The following is a 20801-nucleotide window of genomic DNA, read 5'->3' as shown; positions in this document are numbered from 1 at the left end:
ATAAAAAGGGGGAATTCCCATTGGTACACTCGTGGTTTTGACTTTTTCCATTGATACACTTTTTTCGAATAAAGAATGCTGACAACTATCTTAAACAAATCATACTCCCTCCGTATTTTTTAAAAGCTAGAGTTAGTATTATGCGAAGTTTTATGAGATTTAATAATATACTCCGTAAGATTTTAGTGGAGACCACTGAAGGACTGAGAAATGACAAAGTAAAAGAGAGTGGAACTATTAGTAGGTTAAGATATATTATTAAATTGTATGGGGTTTTCAAAATAGGAAGTGTAATTCTAAAAAGGAATCGCACGAATTAGGGTTTAATACATGTGTTGCGCAGGACTACCTCAACATATCACATACTCCCTCCGTTTTTAAATACTTGTTCCATTTTCTTTTTCGGCCGTTTTTAAATACTTGCTCAATTTCCTTATTTGGAAATATTTTACAGTATTTAATTCATTTATCGATCTCACCTACTGGGCCCAACATAAATTATATTTTATTAATTTTATATTCTTTCTCCTCTAATTCTCTCAATTACTTTTGCTTTTTACAATATTTTATTCTTCCACCTACACCACTACCTATATATATTATTACTTTATCCAATTTCTCCTAAAATTCCGTACATGGAGAAATGGAGCAAGTATGTAAAACAGAGGGAGTACATTTTTTTTTATGGAAAAATTGACATTTGCTATCAGTAAAAGAACTGTGTGTCACATTTGCTACATGTTTAATTTTTTTTTTTTACTACTACTCAAATCTTTAAAATATTTACTTCACTACCAAATGACTTACGCCGTTACTATTTCCGTTAGTTAGATTTAGCCACCGTTCAACTATCTTGCAGCCACCCCTCCAATCCGCCACCCCTCCACCTCAATGCCATCCTCCCCTCAACTGCCACCCCCCCGCCAGCGCGAACGAACCCCTTTCCGTTCCCCCACCCTACGCAGACAACGAACCCCCTCCCTTTCCCCGTTCTTGCTGCCTAGACCCCCACCCCCAAACCAAAACTACCCCTTTCCCTTTCCCCCACCAGAATCCGCCCCCATCCCCGTTCCCCCACCGAAATCGACCCCCTCCCCTTCCCCTACCCTTTTTCGGCCTTCCCTAACCCTAAACCACTACCCCAAAACCACCCAAAACGAATTTAGGGTTTCGCTTAAGTAAATGTCAAATTTTCCTTATATATATATTTTTATTCTCTTACTTTCTAGGGGTTCTAATCGAGCGAGTCGAGATCACGAATTCATGAGTTGCTCGTTTAAAGGTTTGGCCTCTTGAATTTCAAACATTTGTTGATTATATTTTCTGCTCTTTATATAAAATTTTCCTAGTTAAGTGTATTATTTTGAATTTATTAAATTTCAACATAAAATTTTATTTTTGAAGATTAAAAAAAAGAAAAATATTACTCCCTCCGTGTTTTTTTAAGTGTTATAGTTTGACCGGCACATAGTTTTAGACAACTTAATTGATTTAAATAAAATAAAAGGTAAGTGGGGTAGTTAAAATATTAAAAAATTGTAAAAGAAAGATAGTGAAGTTAATAGTTTATTGAAAATCTATGAATGTTAGAGGAGATATACAATAAAAAAAAAGTAGTAGTGGGTTTGGGTGGGGGACCATGAGAGGAGAGATATATAATATTTTAATGTAGTTTTTTGCCAAAAAAAGAAGTGTAACACTTATTAAACCATGACCGGATTTGGTAAGTGTAACACTTATAAAAACACGGAGGAAGTACCGTGAATTTTTTTTGGACATTTTACAAGTTTCATTGATTCAAACGAGCACAAGCCAACTAGAGTCAGTCGAATTTGAGCTATTCGCGAGTTACACCGCTCAAAATTATCTATTATTTGTGGTGTTATATCCGGTTCACCATTTGAGCTAATCCGAATTCGAGATTGGTAGTTATATTCCAATCCCCTCCCAAGTTTCAATTATTATTCTTACCAAATGTACCCCTAATCGTCACTACATCAACCGCCAAGGCGTCAATTGGTAGCTTAATACAGCCAACAATCACCCCGTAAAATAAAAATATATATATAAAAAAAAAAAAAAAACGTCTCGCATTGGTCTCGTTCAAAAGAGGCCGATTAAAGCTTTCGAGGCTCCGAGCACTCGAGCAGGGCTTCCCGGCTTCCGTCGACAGAAACATCTAACCCAATTATTCGTAAGTGTTCTTCTCTTTCCTAATTTTTTTAATCTGAATTTTTAGATTGTTTTAAGGGCTACTGAAATTTGTCAATAATTTACATTTTTTAATATAAAGTTTGAATCTTTGAACGCTCTTTTGATTTTATTGTTTGGGTGAATTACCGGAGATAATTAAGTGCATGTTAAATTTGAATTATAATTTATGTGATTCAATTCTTGTGTTTGTTTGTTGATGGGTTTGAACTGGATTTTGTTTAAGATGATGGGATGGTTAATTAATTAATGAAGTAATTAACTTAATTTGATGGCTTTTTGCTCATATTTATGATAATTTGTAAATGTGGATTGTTTGATTGCTGTGGCATTTTCTTGATTTGTTATTGTGATAAAAAAGTGTGAAATGGTGGTTTTATGAAGTATTTATTGTTTTGATTTTTCACATTATATGATGTTAATTAAATTGATAATTTTTGGAAAATGTCTATAACTGTTGCTACTGATTACCACAAATTGATGACTGATGCACCGGCCACCGGGGGTGTAAATGTCAATGGAGAATCGACCCGAGCTTAGAAATTTAATGTTTTAGTTGTGTTGTAAGGAAAACATAAGACAAGTACGTGCTTTTGTAAATGATATCTGGGGATAATTTTACCCCCGTTTCTTAATGCTCTTGATGCTTACGACGGAGTATTTGCACAAGATTTAAGAAACGAAGAAAGAGAGTGAAATTTTGGGGTTGCAAGTGGCAAAACTAGGCTCTTTAGTTGTGGGTTGTGAAGGTAAAAGATTATTAAGTCACAAGTGTAAAGAACAAAAAGGAATGGACTTATGGTGAAAGCTTAAAGAATAAAATGGAGCGGAAGTAGTACTTCCTTTGTACAATATTGTTGCACGTTGTACATGGCAAACGTTTCTCAAAAGAAAAAGGCAATGAAAGCCTTTTGGAAGGTAGACAAATCCCTTGGACTCACATACAACCCTCAATTTTGATTGAAAATTAACAAACAAACAAACAGAAAACATAATTTTGATTGATAATTAGTAGATTTTCTAAGATTGGAGAAGTTGTGGAGGGTAATATTAATAACTGACTATTTAGATTTTGGAAAGCTTTATCTCTTAGAGAGTGTGTGAGGTAAGGATGATTTTCAAGGGTTATGCGAGGGTTTAGTGGCCTTTGTTGCGGTGACACATATATACTTTAAATAGTCCCCCCCCCCCCCCCCCAATGTGTTTGAGAGATATGAGTGTCAGGTGCTAGGTTTAGGGTGTCGGCTTTCTTCTTCTCCAGTTATTGCCAATTTTTTTTTTCAAGTAGCACAAAGATTGAACAGAATTATTCTGTTTGTTTACTACAGAATTTTTTTAAAATCCAGGTTATATTTTTGTAGTTCAAAAATTCATTGATGGAATTTGATACTCATTATACTTCTTTGATAATAGCTGATTGGATATCATTAGTTGGAGAGATGAGAGTAATGGAAGGGCCTTTCATTCATAAGTCTGAAAGGCATTTCTGATAATGGTTTGAGGTTATGTCATATTGGTTGCCTGTTCTGTATATTTTCTTATGTAGATAAAAGAACTACGAATCAATAATAATTGGTTTCTTGGCTTTCTTCTTTTCGTATGATCCCAAGTTTGTCGAAGTTGTATGATTTAAATTCTTGTTTGAGCCGGAGGTTCTCCTTATCAATTGTTCTGTACATGGCCTATATTGTACATGCAGTTGCTTTATCAGTTTACTTAGAAGATTGCAAGAATATTTAAGGTAGGAGGTTTTTATGAATCTTCCTTGAACTTGAGAAACAATGTGATATAAAATGGGACTTAAACCTGTTATACATAAATGTGCTTTAGCCTTGTTCTCAGCTGCATGTTCTGAATATCTTTTTCTAATTTAAAAAACAAAAAAAGGGTCACTATACCTGGGATTTTGGCCACTTACAAACTCTATTTTTGAACACAGAACTGTGCATTGGTCAAATGTCATTTCTGAGTTTTGCTTCGACAGAAAACGCTCTACAGGATTGATAATATTATTTATGTGTTGATGAATATGTGCCTTTTGTGCTAGCGCTCCAGGCAGAAGCACTCGTTTTAGCCTGAGTAGATTACTTGGAGATGTCAGGAAGAGGTCATCTCACGATGCCTGGGATGATGCGGCATGGACAACCACCTGGAAATGGCACACAGATTGATGAGATAGATCATCTTGTAATGGAAAATAAGAGATTGGCAACATCAATAGCAGCTATGAGACAAGATCGTGCCATGGTTGAAGAAGAAATACGTAGAATTGGGGCTCACATTAGAAGTATTGAGACGGAAAGTGATATTCAAATTCGGGTTTTGCTTGAGAAGATTGCAAGAATGGAGTTAGGCCTTAAAGCTGGAGAGAGTGTGAAGAAGGACCTGCAACAGGCCCACAAGGATGCACAGAGCTTAGTGGCGGCTAGACAAGAGCTGACATTGAAAATTAAGCAAGCAAGTCAAGATCTTGACAAGTGGCATACTGACATTAAGAGGATTCCGGAATTGCTCTCTAAATTGGACAGTATGAAGCTGGAACACCAGCGTCTACGGTTAGTGTTGTCTGTGCTTGTGTTCTAAAATTGAAATCAGTTTGTAATTTTCTAGACCACGTAGTATTGGCAAAGCAGTAAACCAATAAAGCCAGCAAGTTGTATAAAACATGTGCATGCGTTTGTAGTTTTGTACATTTACGAGTTTACAAGTGCAAGCTATGTCATTTATAATCTGGCTTCCCTGTTGGATATTAATTCATTTATTTGTTTGTTTGTTTATTTTTTGGAGTGTTGCTTGACTTGCTTCTGCAGTCTGTGGACTTTGGAATATGGCAATGGTTCTGCTTTGCTGAAGTATATTTTCCATATAACTCTTTCTTTGCATCTTCTTTGTACTTTTTTTTTAACTAGCAAAGTTTTAGGTTAGATCTAATATTCTGGATTGGACTTCATGCAGTAAAAGGTAAATAGCCATTACTTTGACATAGTCTAGTGAAAGTGAGTTGAATTATTTAACTCCCGAGGTTCTTTTAGATCTCTTTGAGCAGAGTAACCAAGATACTTTTATGATAGCATACTACAGTGATCGATTAGGAAAGTACTAGTTGATTTTTTCTTTGTTTTTTTTTTTTAAAAAAAAGGAGTTAATTTTAGCTTTGGACCATTTAGTTCAATCATACTATTTTTGGGTTGTCGGCTTTTTAGCTTGATGTTTGTTGTTATAGAGGCTGAATTTGTTTGTTGTTATAGAGGCTGAATTTGTTTGTTGTTGTACTCCGTGCGTCAATTATCTCATTATCATCTTCTCTTTGAATTTATCTCCTCAATTTCATTGAAACTCTTATGTCATCTCTTGTTGTTGTATTCACATTTGACTTTGGACTTGATTATAAACCTAGTGACTTTGTTTCTTTTGAAGTTCGGCCTTTGAACATGAAAAACACATGAATCTTGACCTTGTGGAACATATGCAAACGAAGGAGAAGAATCTGGTCAGCATGGATAGGGAGGTAGAAACCCTGCGAGCCAAAATACTGGATGTGGAGAAGAGAGTGCAAGGTTATTCTTTTCGGTTTTATATTGTATACTTTATATTTTTGGTGGAAATTTTGTTTCGGCTTTTTCGGAATGTCTTTCTTGGCTTATATGTATATATATATATATGTACATCTCTTAAATTAAGGAAACAAACAATGAATATCCTATCTCAATGAATCTTACTAGATATACAGAATACCCTTAGGTTTCCGTTGGGGTTAAAAAGATTATGTCGTTTTAGTTCTTTGGTGGGAATTTTTTGCATTTGCTGACAGTTCTCTCATCTTTGTGTGTGATTCCAGAACCCTATGACAGCACACACCCAAATCAAGATGCACAATACCCTTCTCTATACCAGAGCAATGATCTGTATTATGATCCATATAGAAGAGCAGCAATTGAAGGAACGGTTTCTCATAGCAATTCTGGTGAACCATCACCTGCAGTTGGCGCCATCTCCCATCCGCATAGGCATTGGGTGGCTTATGATCCAAAGTTCCAATCTTTGCCCGGCAATAGAGATTGAAGCTATGAAACTGTAGTTTTCACATGAATGTATTGTTTGGGCCAGGTTTAGTGTTCGCTGCATTTATTACCCCAGTATGTAGTTCCAGGGACGTGGGGTTCTTAGCTAACAATTGTAGAAACAAATTGTCAGGTTTACTCCTTAGCACTACCATTCTTGAAACGGTAGATTGAATTAATGAGCAGTTGAGCTTATGCTGTTAGAGAAATCTTGCTAACAATTTCCGGGGTTGAGTGTTTGAATTTGTATGTGTAAATATCTATATCTTTCACTATTTCTCACTCCCCTAAATTGCAGCATTTGCTATCTGTACACTATAAAGCATATACGAATCTCCCATTTTCACCTGTGAAGGTACTACTAACAAGTAGCGACAGGGACATATACGAAGACAATGACAGAGTTCAGGGTCCTCTGATCTAGAGAACTCTTATCCTCGCCCCTCCCATCTCTCACCCCTCCCAGCCCCAACCCCGCATCCTCACCCACACCTGCACCCACACCCACACTCCAATACCCCATCACTCCTCCCGGTCATCATAGTCCCCTGTCCCTTACCCAACCAGCTAATTTTGGCACTAATTGAAGTCAGAATTGATGAGATGTAATTGCAGGCAAAGTATGTTATATGTTTCAATTAGATCTAAGGGGAGCAAACATCTGGAAACTGGAATCTGACTAATAGATACATCTGCATTCAGAAGTAACTTTCCAGCATCAATTGCTTGAGACGGAGGCAGCTCTGAAGAGCAGCTCCCTTAAGCCCTTGCACAGTTTCACTCCTATTGCTCCAGCAACTTACAAATCTTTTACTCCATAGCAATTACTGAAGTTACAGGTTCGATACCATGGCACAGCCCATCATTCTTACCGAGTCTAGGAGGATCTGAACTATTATGTATACGTAGGAGCATCTTGCTCATATTATTTGCAATGATTTGACATAAAGTAGAGAGAAAAAAATGTCCAATCGTTGCAAATAATATTTAACGGAGGTAGTATAATAAATCAGTAAAAGTGAGAAAATTTTGATCACTTTCACCCAAATAAAGGCTTAAAAAAAGCAGTGTTACTATACTAGCATCCGTGATGGTTGCTAGTGAGAGTGGCGACACCACACATTAGAAACGAGCAAAACACAACGCCACATACACAATAATTGTAAAACCCTTAAGAAAATGATGATTAAGTGGAAAGATAACAAATCAATCAAACAACATTATAAGCTAAACAAATAAACTAACATAACAAAACATAATTTAAACTAATTCAATTCATAACAGAATTTTTATTTACTTGTGGTAAACCTTCATCTATCGCGATAGCTTGACATCCTCCATACACTGGAACAAGACTTCCGACGGTCAATGCTAGAACCTTATGACGAAGAGGAGCCCCAGTGAATGTCAAAAACCTCTCCATTGTTTTATCTTCAATGTCATACCAAACACTACTTTTAATGTTTAGTGTATGATTATCAAATTCATGACAAGGCATGAATAATATATTTATAGACAGCAAATTTTTCCTAAGCAAAATTTCTCCTCTTGTACCACAATCATTAGGAAAAACAACAAAACATCTACGTAAAGGGATACTTACAAACTTCATCCATGATTCGTGAACTCCATATTCCTTCATCCTCCAAATTTCGTGTTTACCCTTAAAATTAATGGTAAAACACAAACACCCATCATAAACCCCTAGATAAAAATTTGCACAATCAAGATCGTTGTCAACAAGGTAAGGAAGTGGTAAACTAACATTAGGCAATGGTAAATCATTGTCAACCCATTCTTCGGTCTCAAGATTGAAGACTCCAATACGCGTCTCTTTGTTGGTTGGATAGCGATACAACAGATGGACTAAATGGTTGTTTATAAGAACACCATTGTTACAAAGTCCGTAATAATGATCTGGATGTCTCATCAATGTATCCGACGATTCATCAACACATCTCCAAGAATCCGCCTTTAAGCTATACACCAAAGTTTTTCTATGGACGACAAGATTGTCCCAGTAGTTAAAGGACGAGTAATGAAAATCAAGATCAAACCATTGGTTTTCGTCGTTGTAGTAATCCACAACAACAGTCTTATAATCATCATATACGCTGTCATAACCAAATCCAATACTCGTGCAAATCATATTTGTACGGTAACACAAGTCTGAGAATGTCAATGAGATGTTAGACTTAAACATACCAGTACATGGATTAAAAATCATCAATTTTGACGCGATCTTACTATTATTGTTTTTTTTATCCAACCAGTTATAATCAAAGCGACGATAGGATCTAAGGCAGATTAAACCATTGCAACAACCCACAACATGAATGTCAGATTTGCCACTGCTGATGGGTTTAGGAAGTTCGAGACAATGATGAGCCTGGGGCTCGGGTGAATGCACTAAACTCAAATCTAATTAATACAGCCGATCTGTGTTGCTGTTGTCGCCTTCAGCAGCTAAAAAGATGACAAAGCGGTTGGTGCTGGAGGTGATGGAGTGACGGAGATGAAGGTTGATGAAATCTTTAGAAGAAATATATGTTTGGAAAAATTTGTTGATGCATTTAAACCTGTAAAACTGTAAATTTTGGCTTGATCTTATTAGCTTCATGAGCCCAATATTTATAATAATACAAAACTAGTTTCCTAAGCCTACACCAACTCGTGTTTAATAGCTAAAGAAAACAAAGATAATATGGCAACTCTATTCTAGAGATATGGAAATAATAATATCTAAATAATATCTAGACCAAATATTTCCTAAATATATCTTAACACCCCCCCCCCTCAACTTGGAGCATGAGGGTCGAAAATGCCCAACTTGGAAAGAAGATAGTCAAACTGAGTCTTCCCGAGTGCTTTTGTGAATATATCCGCCAATTGATCCTTAGTAGACACATGGGATGGTGAAATTAAGCCTTCATTGATCGCATCACGAACAAAATGACAATCGACCTCTATGTGTTTCGTACGCTCATGAAAAACAGGGTTCCTTGCGATATGTAACGCAGACTGACTATCACAAAACAACTTGATTGCTTTTGGATGTTGAATACCCATACTCAACAATAAGCCTTTGAGCCACTTTAATTCACAAGTGGCCCCAGACATAGACCTGTATTCCGCCTCTGCAGAAGAAAAAGAAACTGTAGGCTGTTTTTTAGTTTTCCATGAAATCGGAGATTTTCCGAGAAACACTAACCATCCGGTCAACGAGCGTCGTGTGAGAGGACACGCCGCCCAATCCGAGTCGCACCAACCCTCTAGGGTGAGCTCACTATCTGAATGCAACAATATTCCTTGTCCGGGAGTTCCTTTTAGATAACGCACGACCCTCAAAGCAGCTTCACAATGTTCGATGCGAGGTTGTTGCATGAACTGGGATAGAATATGAACGGAGTAAGCAAGGTCCGGTCGAGTAACTGCAAGATATATGAGTCGTCCCACAAGACGACGATATGCTTCGGGATTATGCAACAATTCGCCACTAGCATGAGCAAGTCTATGATTTTGTTCCATGGGAAACCCACTTGGCTTTGCTCCCAATAGACCTGTTTCAGAAATAATATCCAAAGTATACTTTCTTTGGCACAGAAACAACCCGGAAGTACTACGAGCCACCTCAATGCCCAAAAAATATTTAAGAGGTCCAAGATCTTTCATTTTAAAACAATCACTAAGATATGCCTTGAAAACCTTTAGTGCAGCGGAATCGTTCCCAGAAATAATAAGATCATCCACATAAACTAAGACATTTATTTGGGTTTTGCCATTAGTATATGTGAATAAAGAATAATCAGAGTAGGCTTGGAGAAAACCATACCGTTTTAAAGCCGACGACAATTTGCATACCAACACCTAGGGGCTTGTTTCAAGCCATATAAAGACTTGCGCAATCTACACACCAAAGAAGGATCCGGGCTTTCGAACCCGGGGGGAAGCTTCATGTAAACCTCTTCTTTCAGGTCACCATGTAGAAAAGCATTCTGAACATCCATTTGATGTATCTCCCAATTTTTGCAAGCCGCTATTGCAAGAAAGGCACGAACTGTAGTCATTTTGGCAACCGGAGCAAAAGTTTCTTCATAGTCAATACCGGCTTGTTGATGATTACCGAACACCACTAATCTTGATTTGAGTCGCTCAATATCTCCATTGGATAAGTACTTGGTCTTATAGACCCATTGACTGCCGAGAGCACGTTTCCCGGGAGGAAGATGTTCCAAAGTCCATGTACCATTATTTTCTAGAGCATGAATTTCTTCCTTCATAGATTGTCGCCACTCATCATGTTTCATGGATTCCTTGAAAGATTTTGGGTCGTTACCCTTGATAACAGCTGCAAGAAATTTCTGATAATTGCTAGAATAATTGTCACAATTTATGTAATGTGCTAAAGGATAAGGAGTACCTAAGGAGCGATCACAACGGGGGGTGGGGGGGGGGGAAGAGGACTATTAGCAAAAACCGTATGTGTCACAAAATCACGATGCTTGACATTTGGAAACTTTTGTCAAAATCCACGACCCATTTGTTGATCACAACCGGCCATGTCTTCAGCATTGTCACCGGTGCTTGTTGCATTGTAGGCCTCATTAGAGGTTTCTGAAGTGGGCTGCATATGCATAGGCCCAATTGGCGCTAGTCTTCCAGCGGTTGAAGAAGAAGCAGCATTGGGCTGCGAATTGGAAGACCCAGCAGCCGATGGGTTTCCAGCGGCCTGAGCATACTCCAACTCGGGCTGCTGGTTGGGAGGCCCATTGAGCGCTGATGATGGTGGACCTGTCGCTGGTTCATGACTAGGGCCCAATTCGATGACCTGTTCTTCTAAATTACCTCCAACATCCAATTTCTCCTCGAAAATAATTTCAGAAAAATCCTCATGAATATCTTGAGCATCATACTCACTATGTGAAATGTTCACAGCTTCAGGACTCTCAAAAGGAAAAACCTCTTCAATAAATTTGACATCCCTTGAGACAAAAAATTCTTTCGTAGTCAAATCAAACAACCTCCACCCCTTTTTACCAAACGGATATCCCATGAACACACACTTTCTACTGCGACTAGCAAATTTGTCTCCCTTTGATTTCTGATTATGAGCAAAGCATAAACACCCAAAGGTTCGAATGGCATCAAAAGAGGGTGATTTGTCAAAGAGAATTTCAAAGGGAGTTTTATTTTGTAAAAGGGGAGTTGGAGTACGATTGATCAAATGAGCGGCTGTGAGAACACATTCACCCCAAAAATAAATGGGCAATTTTGCTTGAAACCTCAAAGCTCGACTAACATTCAAAATATGTTTATGTTTTCTCTCAACACGCCCATTTTGTTGAGGAGTTCCTACACAAGATGTTTGAAACAGAATTCCAGTGGCCCGAAAATTGTCAAGCAAACAATTAAACTCAGTCCCATTATCACTTTGAACGACTTTAATTGTTTGAGAGAATTGTCTCTCAACCATTGCAACAAACGCCATAAACATTTGAAAAACTTCTAATTTATCAACTAACAAATAAATCCAAACTGCTCTTGAAAAATCATCAACAATAGTAAAAAAATAACGAGCTCCACATGACGAAGTATGTCGATATGGACCCCACAAATCACAATGTACTTTCTCAAATATACGAGAAGCTTTATTATCACTTAAAGGAAACTTATCTCTCGGATGTTTAGCATGCATACACACCTCACACCCTATGTCTAGATGATCTTTACTACCACTAACTGTAGGAATCAACTTAACTACTTTTTCGGAAGGATGTCCAAGACGACAATGCCACAACTCCAACTTTGATGTAGCTTCAATAGTAGACACAAATTTCGGTTTGCTAAAATAGTATAGTCCATCCCTCCTAAGTCCTGTTCCAATCAGCTCCTTCGCTTGGTCCTATATAGCACAAACATGCGAATCAAATTGTACAATAGTGTTAGAATCATCATTAAGTTGAGAAATAGAAAGTAAATTGCAACTCAAATTTGGTACATAAAGAACTCTAGTTAGAGTAATTTTATCCGATAAACAAACGGATCCCACCAAAGTAGCAATTACTTTTGCACCATTCGGCAGCCCAACAGGGCATTCAATATTTTTCGTATCAACTAGCCAAGAGCTATTTCCGGTGACATGATGAGTTGCGCCGGTATCAATTATCCAAGATGAAACATCAAACTTACCGGTCAATCTATTTTCCGGAATTTGAGCATTACCCATAACACCCGCAATAGCCTTTCACTGTTCGGGGGTAAGTAAAGACTGACTGCCACTGGTGGCTGCATTAGCACGTGGCTGTCCACGACCTTGCCCCTGCTTTTTATTATCTGGCCTTCCCACAAGCTCATAGCAGTGGGTTTCAGGATGGCCTTTCTTCTTACAATATCCACACACAATGTCTGCCCAACAGCTCGAGGTTTCATGGCCAGTCCTGCGGCACTTAGAACATACAGGTTTATCATTGTTCCTACCTCTACCACGAGCCGCCGCTGCCACATCATTGCCTGCACGCACAGCGAACCCAACGGGGTCAGGTGGTGTGGATTCGACTTCCTGTTTTGTTGATCGAACACGCTCTTCTTGAGTTACCAATTGATAGGCTCTGTCAAGACTCGGAAGCGGATCCTGAGATAAAATTTGTGTACGCAAGGCAGAGTAATAATATGGGAATAAACCCATTAATAAATCGTGTAACCGGGCTTGTGCTCGTCGCTCTTCATGCAATTTTCCGGCTGTACACGAAGCACAACAGGAACAAGAAATCAAAGGCTCATGTCTATCTAATTCCTGCCACAAAGTATGTAATTTGCCATAATACACAGAGACCGATATTAACTTAGTTTGCTCACACTTTGCAATCGAGGAACGCAATTGTTGAATGCGAGGTCCGTTTGTTTGAGCAAAGCGTTGCTTAAGATGATCCCAAAAGGATTTTGCTTCTCTAAATTTTGTCAGGGTTGTTCTTAAATCAGGATCAATGGTATTAGAAATCCAAGAAACAAGCATTGCATTTATCGCCGTCCAATCGAACTTCGTGCAAGGAGGGGATGGAGTAGTGATCGTGCCATCCAAGAACTCAAATTTCCTTCGAGCTTCTAACGCCGTTTGAATGTCGGCAGCCCAAGAGTCATAATTATCTGTTGTTAAGCGGGTGGGAGTGATGAAATCCCCCGGTCGATCTTGAGAACCAAGGTAATATGGAGAATTTGGTTCAATTTTTGGAGGTGGTGGTGGTGGTTGATCATCACCGCCAGCCATGGTTTATGAAGTGTATGAAAACCTTTCGTCTGATACCATGTAAAACTGTAAACTTTGGCTTGATCTTATTAGCTTCATGAGCCCAATATTTATAATAATACAAAACTAGTTTCCTAAGCCTACACCAACTCGTGTTTAACAGCTAAGGAAAACAAAGATAATATGGCAACTCTACTCTAGAGATATGGAAATAATAATATCTAAATAATATCTAGACCAAATATTTCCTAAATATATCTTAACAAAACCTCATTAGGGTTTTTGTAGGTAATCTATGGAGTATTTCGTACAAAAGTATATGTTGCATATCCGTTGTAGCCTTGGAGGCGTGTGTAGTTTTTTTTGGGTAGGGTCTATTTTGTAGTTGAAAAAATTAGTGTAGCTGTTTAGGTGCCCTCTACTTATATATGTAAATAAAAGGCACCCTTACTTTGGTTAGGATATCCTCAAAAAAAAAAAAAAAAAAAAAAAAAACTTTGATTAGGATTGGTCGAGGTTAAGCCCAATTTTAGTTTATTTTAAGGAAATTTTTCCTGCTAAACTTTACTTTATTATTATTTTTTCTTTTGGATTTTTGCAAAATCATTAATTATATGATTAACAATTGGGCTATGTTTTTCAGGAAACCACTACTCCTTATATTTAAATTTCAATCATCATTTTTGTTTCAAAAAAAAAAAAATCGATTTACCGTTTAATTTAAAAATCGAGCATGACTAAGGAGTAAGAATTTATCTAATTTACTTTATAAAAGAAACAATATTTTTCTTTTGCAAACATTTTTCGCTCAAGTCTCACAGCTAAAGAAATTTAGTTCATGTTGCAAAGTGTAACAAAGTAAAACAAGAATTTTTTTAGCCTTGAAATAACAATCTTCAAGTGTTGCGTTGTTTTTATTTATTTATTATTTAATGCGGAATACTTTTAATGTTGTCTATTAATCAATTGAATTTATTAAGTCTTAGGTAACTCAATTTGGAGTATGTATATATAAATACTTAAATAGTATAAAAGTCAAATAGACTAAGTAAAAAAACGAAGAAAGCATGACAACATGTACTCCAAGTATTTTTTTTATTATTATTATTTTTTTTTTATAGGAAAAGTCTAAGCTTGCATAAACTATTTCTAAAGAAGTAAAGATACTAGATGTTCAAATTATTTTCTTTCATAGAGCACGAAGTACAAACTTTATTTAAGGAAACCATTTCATAAAATCTATTGATTTAGAATTTCTTACAGTACTTTGTGTTTGGATGAATTCCAACCCAATTCCTAAAATAAAGAGGGAAAAGGTATTTATACAAGGTGTTGAATTTCAATATTTTTTGTTGAAGCTATCTTTTTGTACACTCTTTCTGAAACAATTTTAATTGCAGAGAATTCTATAATTACAATTACGAAACCCTAGTTTCTCTCCTCTCTTCTTCCGCAATTACTGCCATGGCGGTGACAGCTCCCGGCCAACTCAACCTCCATGAATCACCCGCTTGGGGTTCTAGAAGCGTCGATTGTTTCCAGAAATTGGAACAAATTGGTGAAGGAACTTATGGGTATTTTACTAATTTTTTATTTTTTGGAAATTTTTTCAAATTGATGTTATTTTTTTTGTTAATTGATTGGTTTTCTTAGTTGTTTAATTTTGAATTTTGGGTCTATAATTAAGAAGTTTCCTCATTGGGCATTGTGTTCTACGAATTTGAATTGTGTGGGATTGTTAATTTTGATGTAATTATGGAACAAGATTGGTGTGTTTTTGTTCGAGAATTTACTCTTTTGATGCAATGTTTACGCTTTCATCTAGTTTTGTTTGTCTTATTTCACTGGGCGGGGCGGGGCGGGGTGAGATGGGGACAGGAGATTAGATGAGTTGGTGTGAATTATACTGGGAGTGATTTTTTTTGTATGAAAAGAAAAAAGATTATTGACTGCCTGACTGGTGTTGGAATACGGTTCGCCAATGTAAAGATGAATTTGTTGTTGGGTAATTCAGTTTTGGGTGTTTTGACAATGGGCACTTCTTGATTGAGTGAAATTCAAACGTTCACTTTGAGATTTTTGGTATATTGGGTTGTTTCTGTATTGGTTTTGTTAGTTTGTGCTGTATTTCTGTTGCTTGCTCATTGATTAATTAGTTTTTTATCATGAACTTTTGCTTGATCTTTCCATGCTTGCATGATAGAAATGTATTGAATGTGTTTTACCCCGATAAAACTTACATTTATATGGTCCTTACCACGAGTAATATCTCTATTTACATAACAGGATACATATTTTATGGCTTTCTTTAAATGATGCGTACAATGTCATAGTGATCTGATGATATTTTCTCTCTGTGTTACTAACCTCAGGCAAGTTTTCATGGCTAAAGAAATTGAGACTGGAGAAATTGTTGCTTTGAAGAAAATAAGAATGGACAATGAAAAAGAAGGGGTATGTGCTCAGGGCAGCAAGCTCTATGTGTTGCTTTCCAAATTTAATATACTTGGTAGCTAAACAATGTATAAAACTTGATTTACTAGATGTAAAATTAATTTTGATTACTGCTTCAGTTTCCAATAACTGCCATTCGTGAAATAAAGATTTTGAAAAAGCTGCATCATGAAAATGTGATACAACTAAAGGAGATTGTAACATCCCCTGGTGAGTTACTCTGACCTTTGGCCTGCTAACAACTCTATTATGTTCTTCCAAAATTTTGTTTTTACGGTATGCATGCTCTATTTCAGGTCCGGAAAAGGATGAGCAAGGGAGGCCAGGTAATAGACTATGATATCCTTCGCATATTATATTGTTTCTATGCACACACACACACACACACACACACACACACACACACACATATATATATATATATATATATATATATATATAACCTTTAATACATGTTATTTGTTTTTCAAGTTAGCTTAGACTATGTGGCCTTTGAATTCTTGCTGCAGATGGTAATAAATATAAAGGTGGAATCTACATGGTCTTTGAGTATATGGATCATGATTTAACTGGTCTTGCTGATCGTCCTGGGATGAGATTTTCCGTTCCACAGATCAAGGTACTGTAAGTCTGTAACAAGTGTACTGAACTACTGAATTCTTATCTCCTTTTGACCAGATTCCACTTTTTTTTTTTAAAAAAAAAAAAAAACCTGAACGAGTAATATTTGTGGTTGCAGTGTTACATGAGACAACTTTTGACGGGACTTCACTATTGTCACGTTAACCAAGTACTGCATCGTGATATTAAAGGTCTTATAATCTCTGATTTTGGTGTTTGGTTTGTTTGCTGAGTTTAGGAGTATTAGGACCCTGTCTGATATATGTATATGTCAGGTTCAAATCTTCTCATTGACAATGAGGGGATGCTAAAGCTTGCAGATTTTGGCCTTGCCCGCTCTTTTTCTAGTGATCATAATGGGAATCTCACCAACCGTGTTATTACATTGTGGTACAGGTGTGTGGTTGATTTGAGGAATTAAAATATGGGTTTATTGATATCCTCCATTATGTTATTCAAAGCCCTTTATAGATCTTTATCAACTTTTCATTCTTGGTCAGTATTTAATCCTTTTTTAATTGAGGCAGACCTCCAGAACTGCTGCTTGGTAGCACAAAGTATGGTCCTGCTGTTGACATGTGGTCAGTTGGATGTATCTTCGCAGAGCTGCTCCATGGAAAACCAGTATTTCCTGGCAAAGATGAGGTATAAATGAGGAATAGGAGGCTGGTTTAAGCCATGTTTCCCTCTCTCTGTAGAGTTTTTATTTTCCTGTATGTATGCGTCAGCGGCGCTAGGGAAGGAAATTTATTTAAAATGACGATAATCCTTCGACAAATGAGACAAACGAAGCAATAGTAAGAATTTGACAATTGACATGCTGATTTCTCTCTAAATAGAAGCTCTACCTATCCCGATTGTAGGTGCTATGGCTAGATTTTAGAGTAGATGCTCAAACAATCACTTAGCCAATTGTAAGTGGCCAAACCACTACTTACCCCAATTATAAGTGTTTACCAAGGTAGAATTTTGGGTAATAGATTACCTTTCATAGACAGCTAATAAATCTAGATTTTGGGTGGTTAAACTGTAATTAAATTTTAGATCTGGAAGAGCAGTGGCTTCTTTAGCACATTTGTGGATATTGGACTTTAGCAGAACTGTCAGCATGTTTGCCAGTATCTTGGAGTGGCTGTTGTCTACTTTCTTGGGTTGGTCAGGCTAAACTTCTAAAGCCATGAATTGACGTCATCAATTGAGTCTTGGGTTTGATCAGCCTAGTGTCATTTGTCGTATCTTATGCAGTGATTCTTGTTGTGTTAGGTGTTACTATGTGATGCCCTTGGCTCTGAACTGCAATCCTGTCTTTAGTAGTATGAAGAGCTGTGTTTTCCCTACTACTTACTCTGGCCTGTGTGATGCATGATTTGATCTTATTGTGTATTGCGCTATTGTAGCCAGAGCAAATAAATAAGATTTTTGAGCTTTGTGGAGCTCCAGATGAGGCCAACTGGCCAGGGGTTACAAAACTCCCTTGGTATACCAACTTTAAGCCAAATAGGCCAATGAAGAGACGTCTGCGGGAGTATTTTAGACAGTATGTTGATTTTCCTTTTTCCTGCCTTGAAAAGACAATAACCATTTCCAGTTTTGTAGATAGTCACCCTAATTTTATTTTGAAAATTTCCTGTGGCAGCTTTGATCGACATGCTTTGGAGTTGTTGGAGAGGATGCTGACACTTGATCCAGCACAGGTAAAAATTGGCAAATTACCTATGCTTAAAATCTTTCTTGTTTGATTCTTGCAAAATGTTGGAGAAATTAACTGAAGTAGGGAGCAAATATTTGATTATTTGGCTAATCAAATTTAGTATTTTTCATTGTCCAAGTCCCATGTTAAACTCTCATTTGAAAATGGTTAAAGATTAATAGAAGTTGTTAAATGGAGTGTAACGAAAAATGAAAAGTGGATAAGTTATTCAGTGAAGTAGTTGTATGAGAAAGTGACGGGATGCAAAGAGAAAAAGGTTCTTAGCATGCTTATTTTGGGGACATTCTAAAATAGGAAGTGTGAAATTTTCTATGGGATAGAGGGATCTTGTTGCTTGTCATTTGCTTTGCTTCCATAGTTTCTAGTCTTTGTTTTGTTTAGATGAGCTGATTTGTCTTTCTTTTGCATATTATGACTTATAATTATTTCATATTGGTTCAGAGAATTTCTGCAAAGGATGCACTAGATGCTGAATACTTCTGGGCTGATCCATTGCCTTGTGATCCAAAGAGGTTCTTTTACTTCTCTGTCTTGGATATAATAGACCAATTTTTTTCAAGCTAACCAGCAAAAACTTAATTCCTTGTAAATCAGTTTGCCAAAATATGAAGCATCACATGAATTCCAAACAAAGAAGAAACGCCAGCAGCAAAGACAACATGAAGAAGCAGCGAAACGTCAGAAACTTCAGCATCCCCCACCACATACTCGTCTTCCACCTATTCAGCAATCTGGTCAATCACATGGTCAGATGCGGCCTGGACCTAACCAGCCCATGCATGGTTCTCAATCGTCAGTTCCTGCAGGGCCTGGCCATCACTATGGAAAACCTAGAGGGCCCTCTGCTGGAGGCCCCAACAGATATTCCCAGAGTGGAAATCCTAATGGTGGATATAATCACCCTAATCGTGCAAGTCAAGGTGGTGGCGGAGGGGGCTATGGAAATGCCCCCTACCCACAGCAAGGGCGTGGCCCACCTTATGGTTCAAGTGGCCCACGTGGTAGTGGAGCAAGCGGCTATGGAGCAGGTGCACCAAATTTTCAGCAAGGTGGTCCTTATGGCGGTTCAGGTACTGGCCGAGGCTCAAATATGAATCGTAATCAGCAGCAATATGGTTGGCAGCAATGACATTACGAATCCTAGATGAGGTAGAAAGGATCATGCTGTAGGTTGAGCATTGAAAAACTACACACCATATAATTTTTATTTTGTCCAAAGGGATCTGGTCATGGCCTTGAACCTGGAAATGTCAAATAAAATGAGTTTAGGTTCAATTTAATCAAAGATTCTCCTGGCCATGGAAAACGTTGAGGATCCAAGTTGCAACTAGTGTGTTGGTGATTCTCGTTGATGAATTTATCAGTGTATTACATTTAGGACGTTTTGTGGTTGTATCTATATTTGCTGCATTTCAGATATGATGATTGAGCTTAGTATAAGAAGTTGGTGGAGGTGTGCTCTTTATGTGCTAATGCATCAGATAGCCTGCTGAGCTAAGTTGCTACCTTCCCCTTCCTTTTGCCCAGTTTGTTGGGCTGATGTATGGTTCAAATGTTCATGTTGTATGAATACAATAATTTATTTTTTGATATATAAACTTACCTTGTTGGTTGATTGATATCTTTGATTAGCATGTGCTTGATTTTTAATGCATACTGAACTTGAATTATTTTTGTTGAGTTTAAATAACATTGAAATTAAATTATTCTAATGACAATCTAAATATTTCTTACTAAACTCAAATCATGTTTATATTTGGTACTTGAAGTTGAACACGGCCTTAATTGATTACATCAACCACATGCCCTTTCAAATGTACTTTTAAAAAATTGATATGTTCCTTAAATATGAGAAATGTAAACATGTCAATTTGTTTGAAGTATATTATTCATAGTTTTTGCGTCATAAACTTATAATATGTCCATTTTTTCATGTTTATATAAGGCATGTCATGAAAATTTAATCATAACTTATTTTTATTTCAGAAAAGATAATATTATTTAGCAAACTTATATACTACAAATTTTAACTTTGGCCGGTTCTTTGAGTTGAACCGAAGTGAAATAGAGTAATAAATCAAGCTCATTTGACTTCAACTAAAACTCTTCATTGTACTAAGCTTGAATTCGGCCGAACCAATTCAACCATTCCTTTTTGACAAATCTAGTCTACGTGCATGTTCACATTTATTGAACTGAGCTGAACTGAACTGAATTGAAGATTGAACTGATTGGAGCTGAACTGAACTGAACTGACTGGAGCTAACTGAATTGAACTGAGCTGAAATGAATATTTTATGAGAGAGGGAAATTAGAAGCTGAACTGAACTGATTGGAGATGAAATGAACTGAATTGATTGGAGCTTAAATGAACTGAACTGATAGGAGCTAAACTGAACTTAAATTAAATAAATGTGTACAAGCCTTATGTACAGTTGTGGTTCGTAACCGTTGTATGAGAAATCTTCCTCTTTGAACTCCATAATCCATCGAGTCAGTT

At 37.0% G+C, this 20801-nt stretch overlaps 2 protein-coding genes across 3 annotated transcripts; both read left to right on the top strand.

The window, feature by feature from the left end:
- The first annotated feature begins 1788 nt into the window (after positions 1–1788).
- LOC110698294 (protein FLX-like 4) lies at positions 1789–6554 on the top strand. 2 transcript variants are annotated; one of them, XM_021875700.1, is made up of 4 exons: positions 1789–2194; positions 4267–4766; positions 5629–5768; positions 6050–6554. In XM_021875700.1, exons 2-4 carry the CDS (start codon positions 4306–4308, stop codon positions 6271–6273), a joined length of 825 nt encoding a protein of 274 aa, XP_021731392.1. In that variant the 5' UTR covers positions 1789–2194; positions 4267–4305; the 3' UTR covers positions 6274–6554. The 2 variants fall into 2 exon arrangements, with proteins under 2 accessions (XP_021731392.1, XP_021731391.1); XM_021875699.1 differs by having other exon boundaries at positions 1790–2194; positions 4259–4766.
- An 8122-nt stretch (positions 6555–14676) lies between these two features.
- On the top strand, positions 14677–19922 carry LOC110698293 (cyclin-dependent kinase C-2-like). The gene is made up of 13 exons (XM_021875698.1): positions 14677–14831; positions 14916–15089; positions 15888–15969; positions 16089–16179; positions 16266–16295; positions 16479–16588; positions 16709–16781; positions 16866–16986; positions 17118–17235; positions 17988–18127; positions 18227–18284; positions 18743–18813; positions 18896–19922. Exons 2-13 carry the CDS (start codon positions 14980–14982, stop codon positions 19428–19430), a joined length of 1539 nt encoding a protein of 512 aa, XP_021731390.1. The 5' UTR covers positions 14677–14831; positions 14916–14979; the 3' UTR covers positions 19431–19922.
- The last annotated feature ends 879 nt before the right edge of the window (positions 19923–20801 follow it).

This window comes from Chenopodium quinoa, unplaced genomic scaffold (assembly GCF_001683475.1).
Source record: "Chenopodium quinoa cultivar QQ74 unplaced genomic scaffold, ASM168347v1, whole genome shotgun sequence".
Lineage (NCBI taxonomy): Eukaryota > Viridiplantae > Streptophyta > Magnoliopsida > Caryophyllales > Amaranthaceae > Chenopodium > Chenopodium quinoa.
The sequence above is the reverse complement of the archived record's forward strand: the minus strand, read 5'-3'. Positions and strand labels throughout refer to the sequence as shown.

Excerpts from the sequence above, each read along its gene's own strand:
- LOC110698294 (XM_021875700.1), top strand. The coding sequence starts at position 4,306 with ATGTCAGGAAGAGGTCATCTCACGATGCCTGGGATGATGCGGCATGGA. Across the intron at positions 4,767-5,628 it reads CTGGAACACCAGCGTCTACG|TTCGGCCTTTGAACATGAAA; the intron begins GTTAGTGTTGTC and ends TTTCTTTTGAAG. Across the intron at positions 5,769-6,049 it reads TGTGGAGAAGAGAGTGCAAG|AACCCTATGACAGCACACAC; the intron begins GTTATTCTTTTC and ends GTGTGATTCCAG.
- LOC110698293 (XM_021875698.1), top strand. The coding sequence starts at position 14,980 with ATGGCGGTGACAGCTCCCGGCCAACTCAACCTCCATGAATCACCCGCT. Across the intron at positions 16,987-17,117 it reads GTTATTACATTGTGGTACAG|ACCTCCAGAACTGCTGCTTG; the intron begins GTGTGTGGTTGA and ends TAATTGAGGCAG. Across the intron at positions 18,128-18,226 it reads CTGCGGGAGTATTTTAGACA|CTTTGATCGACATGCTTTGG; the intron begins GTATGTTGATTT and ends TTCCTGTGGCAG.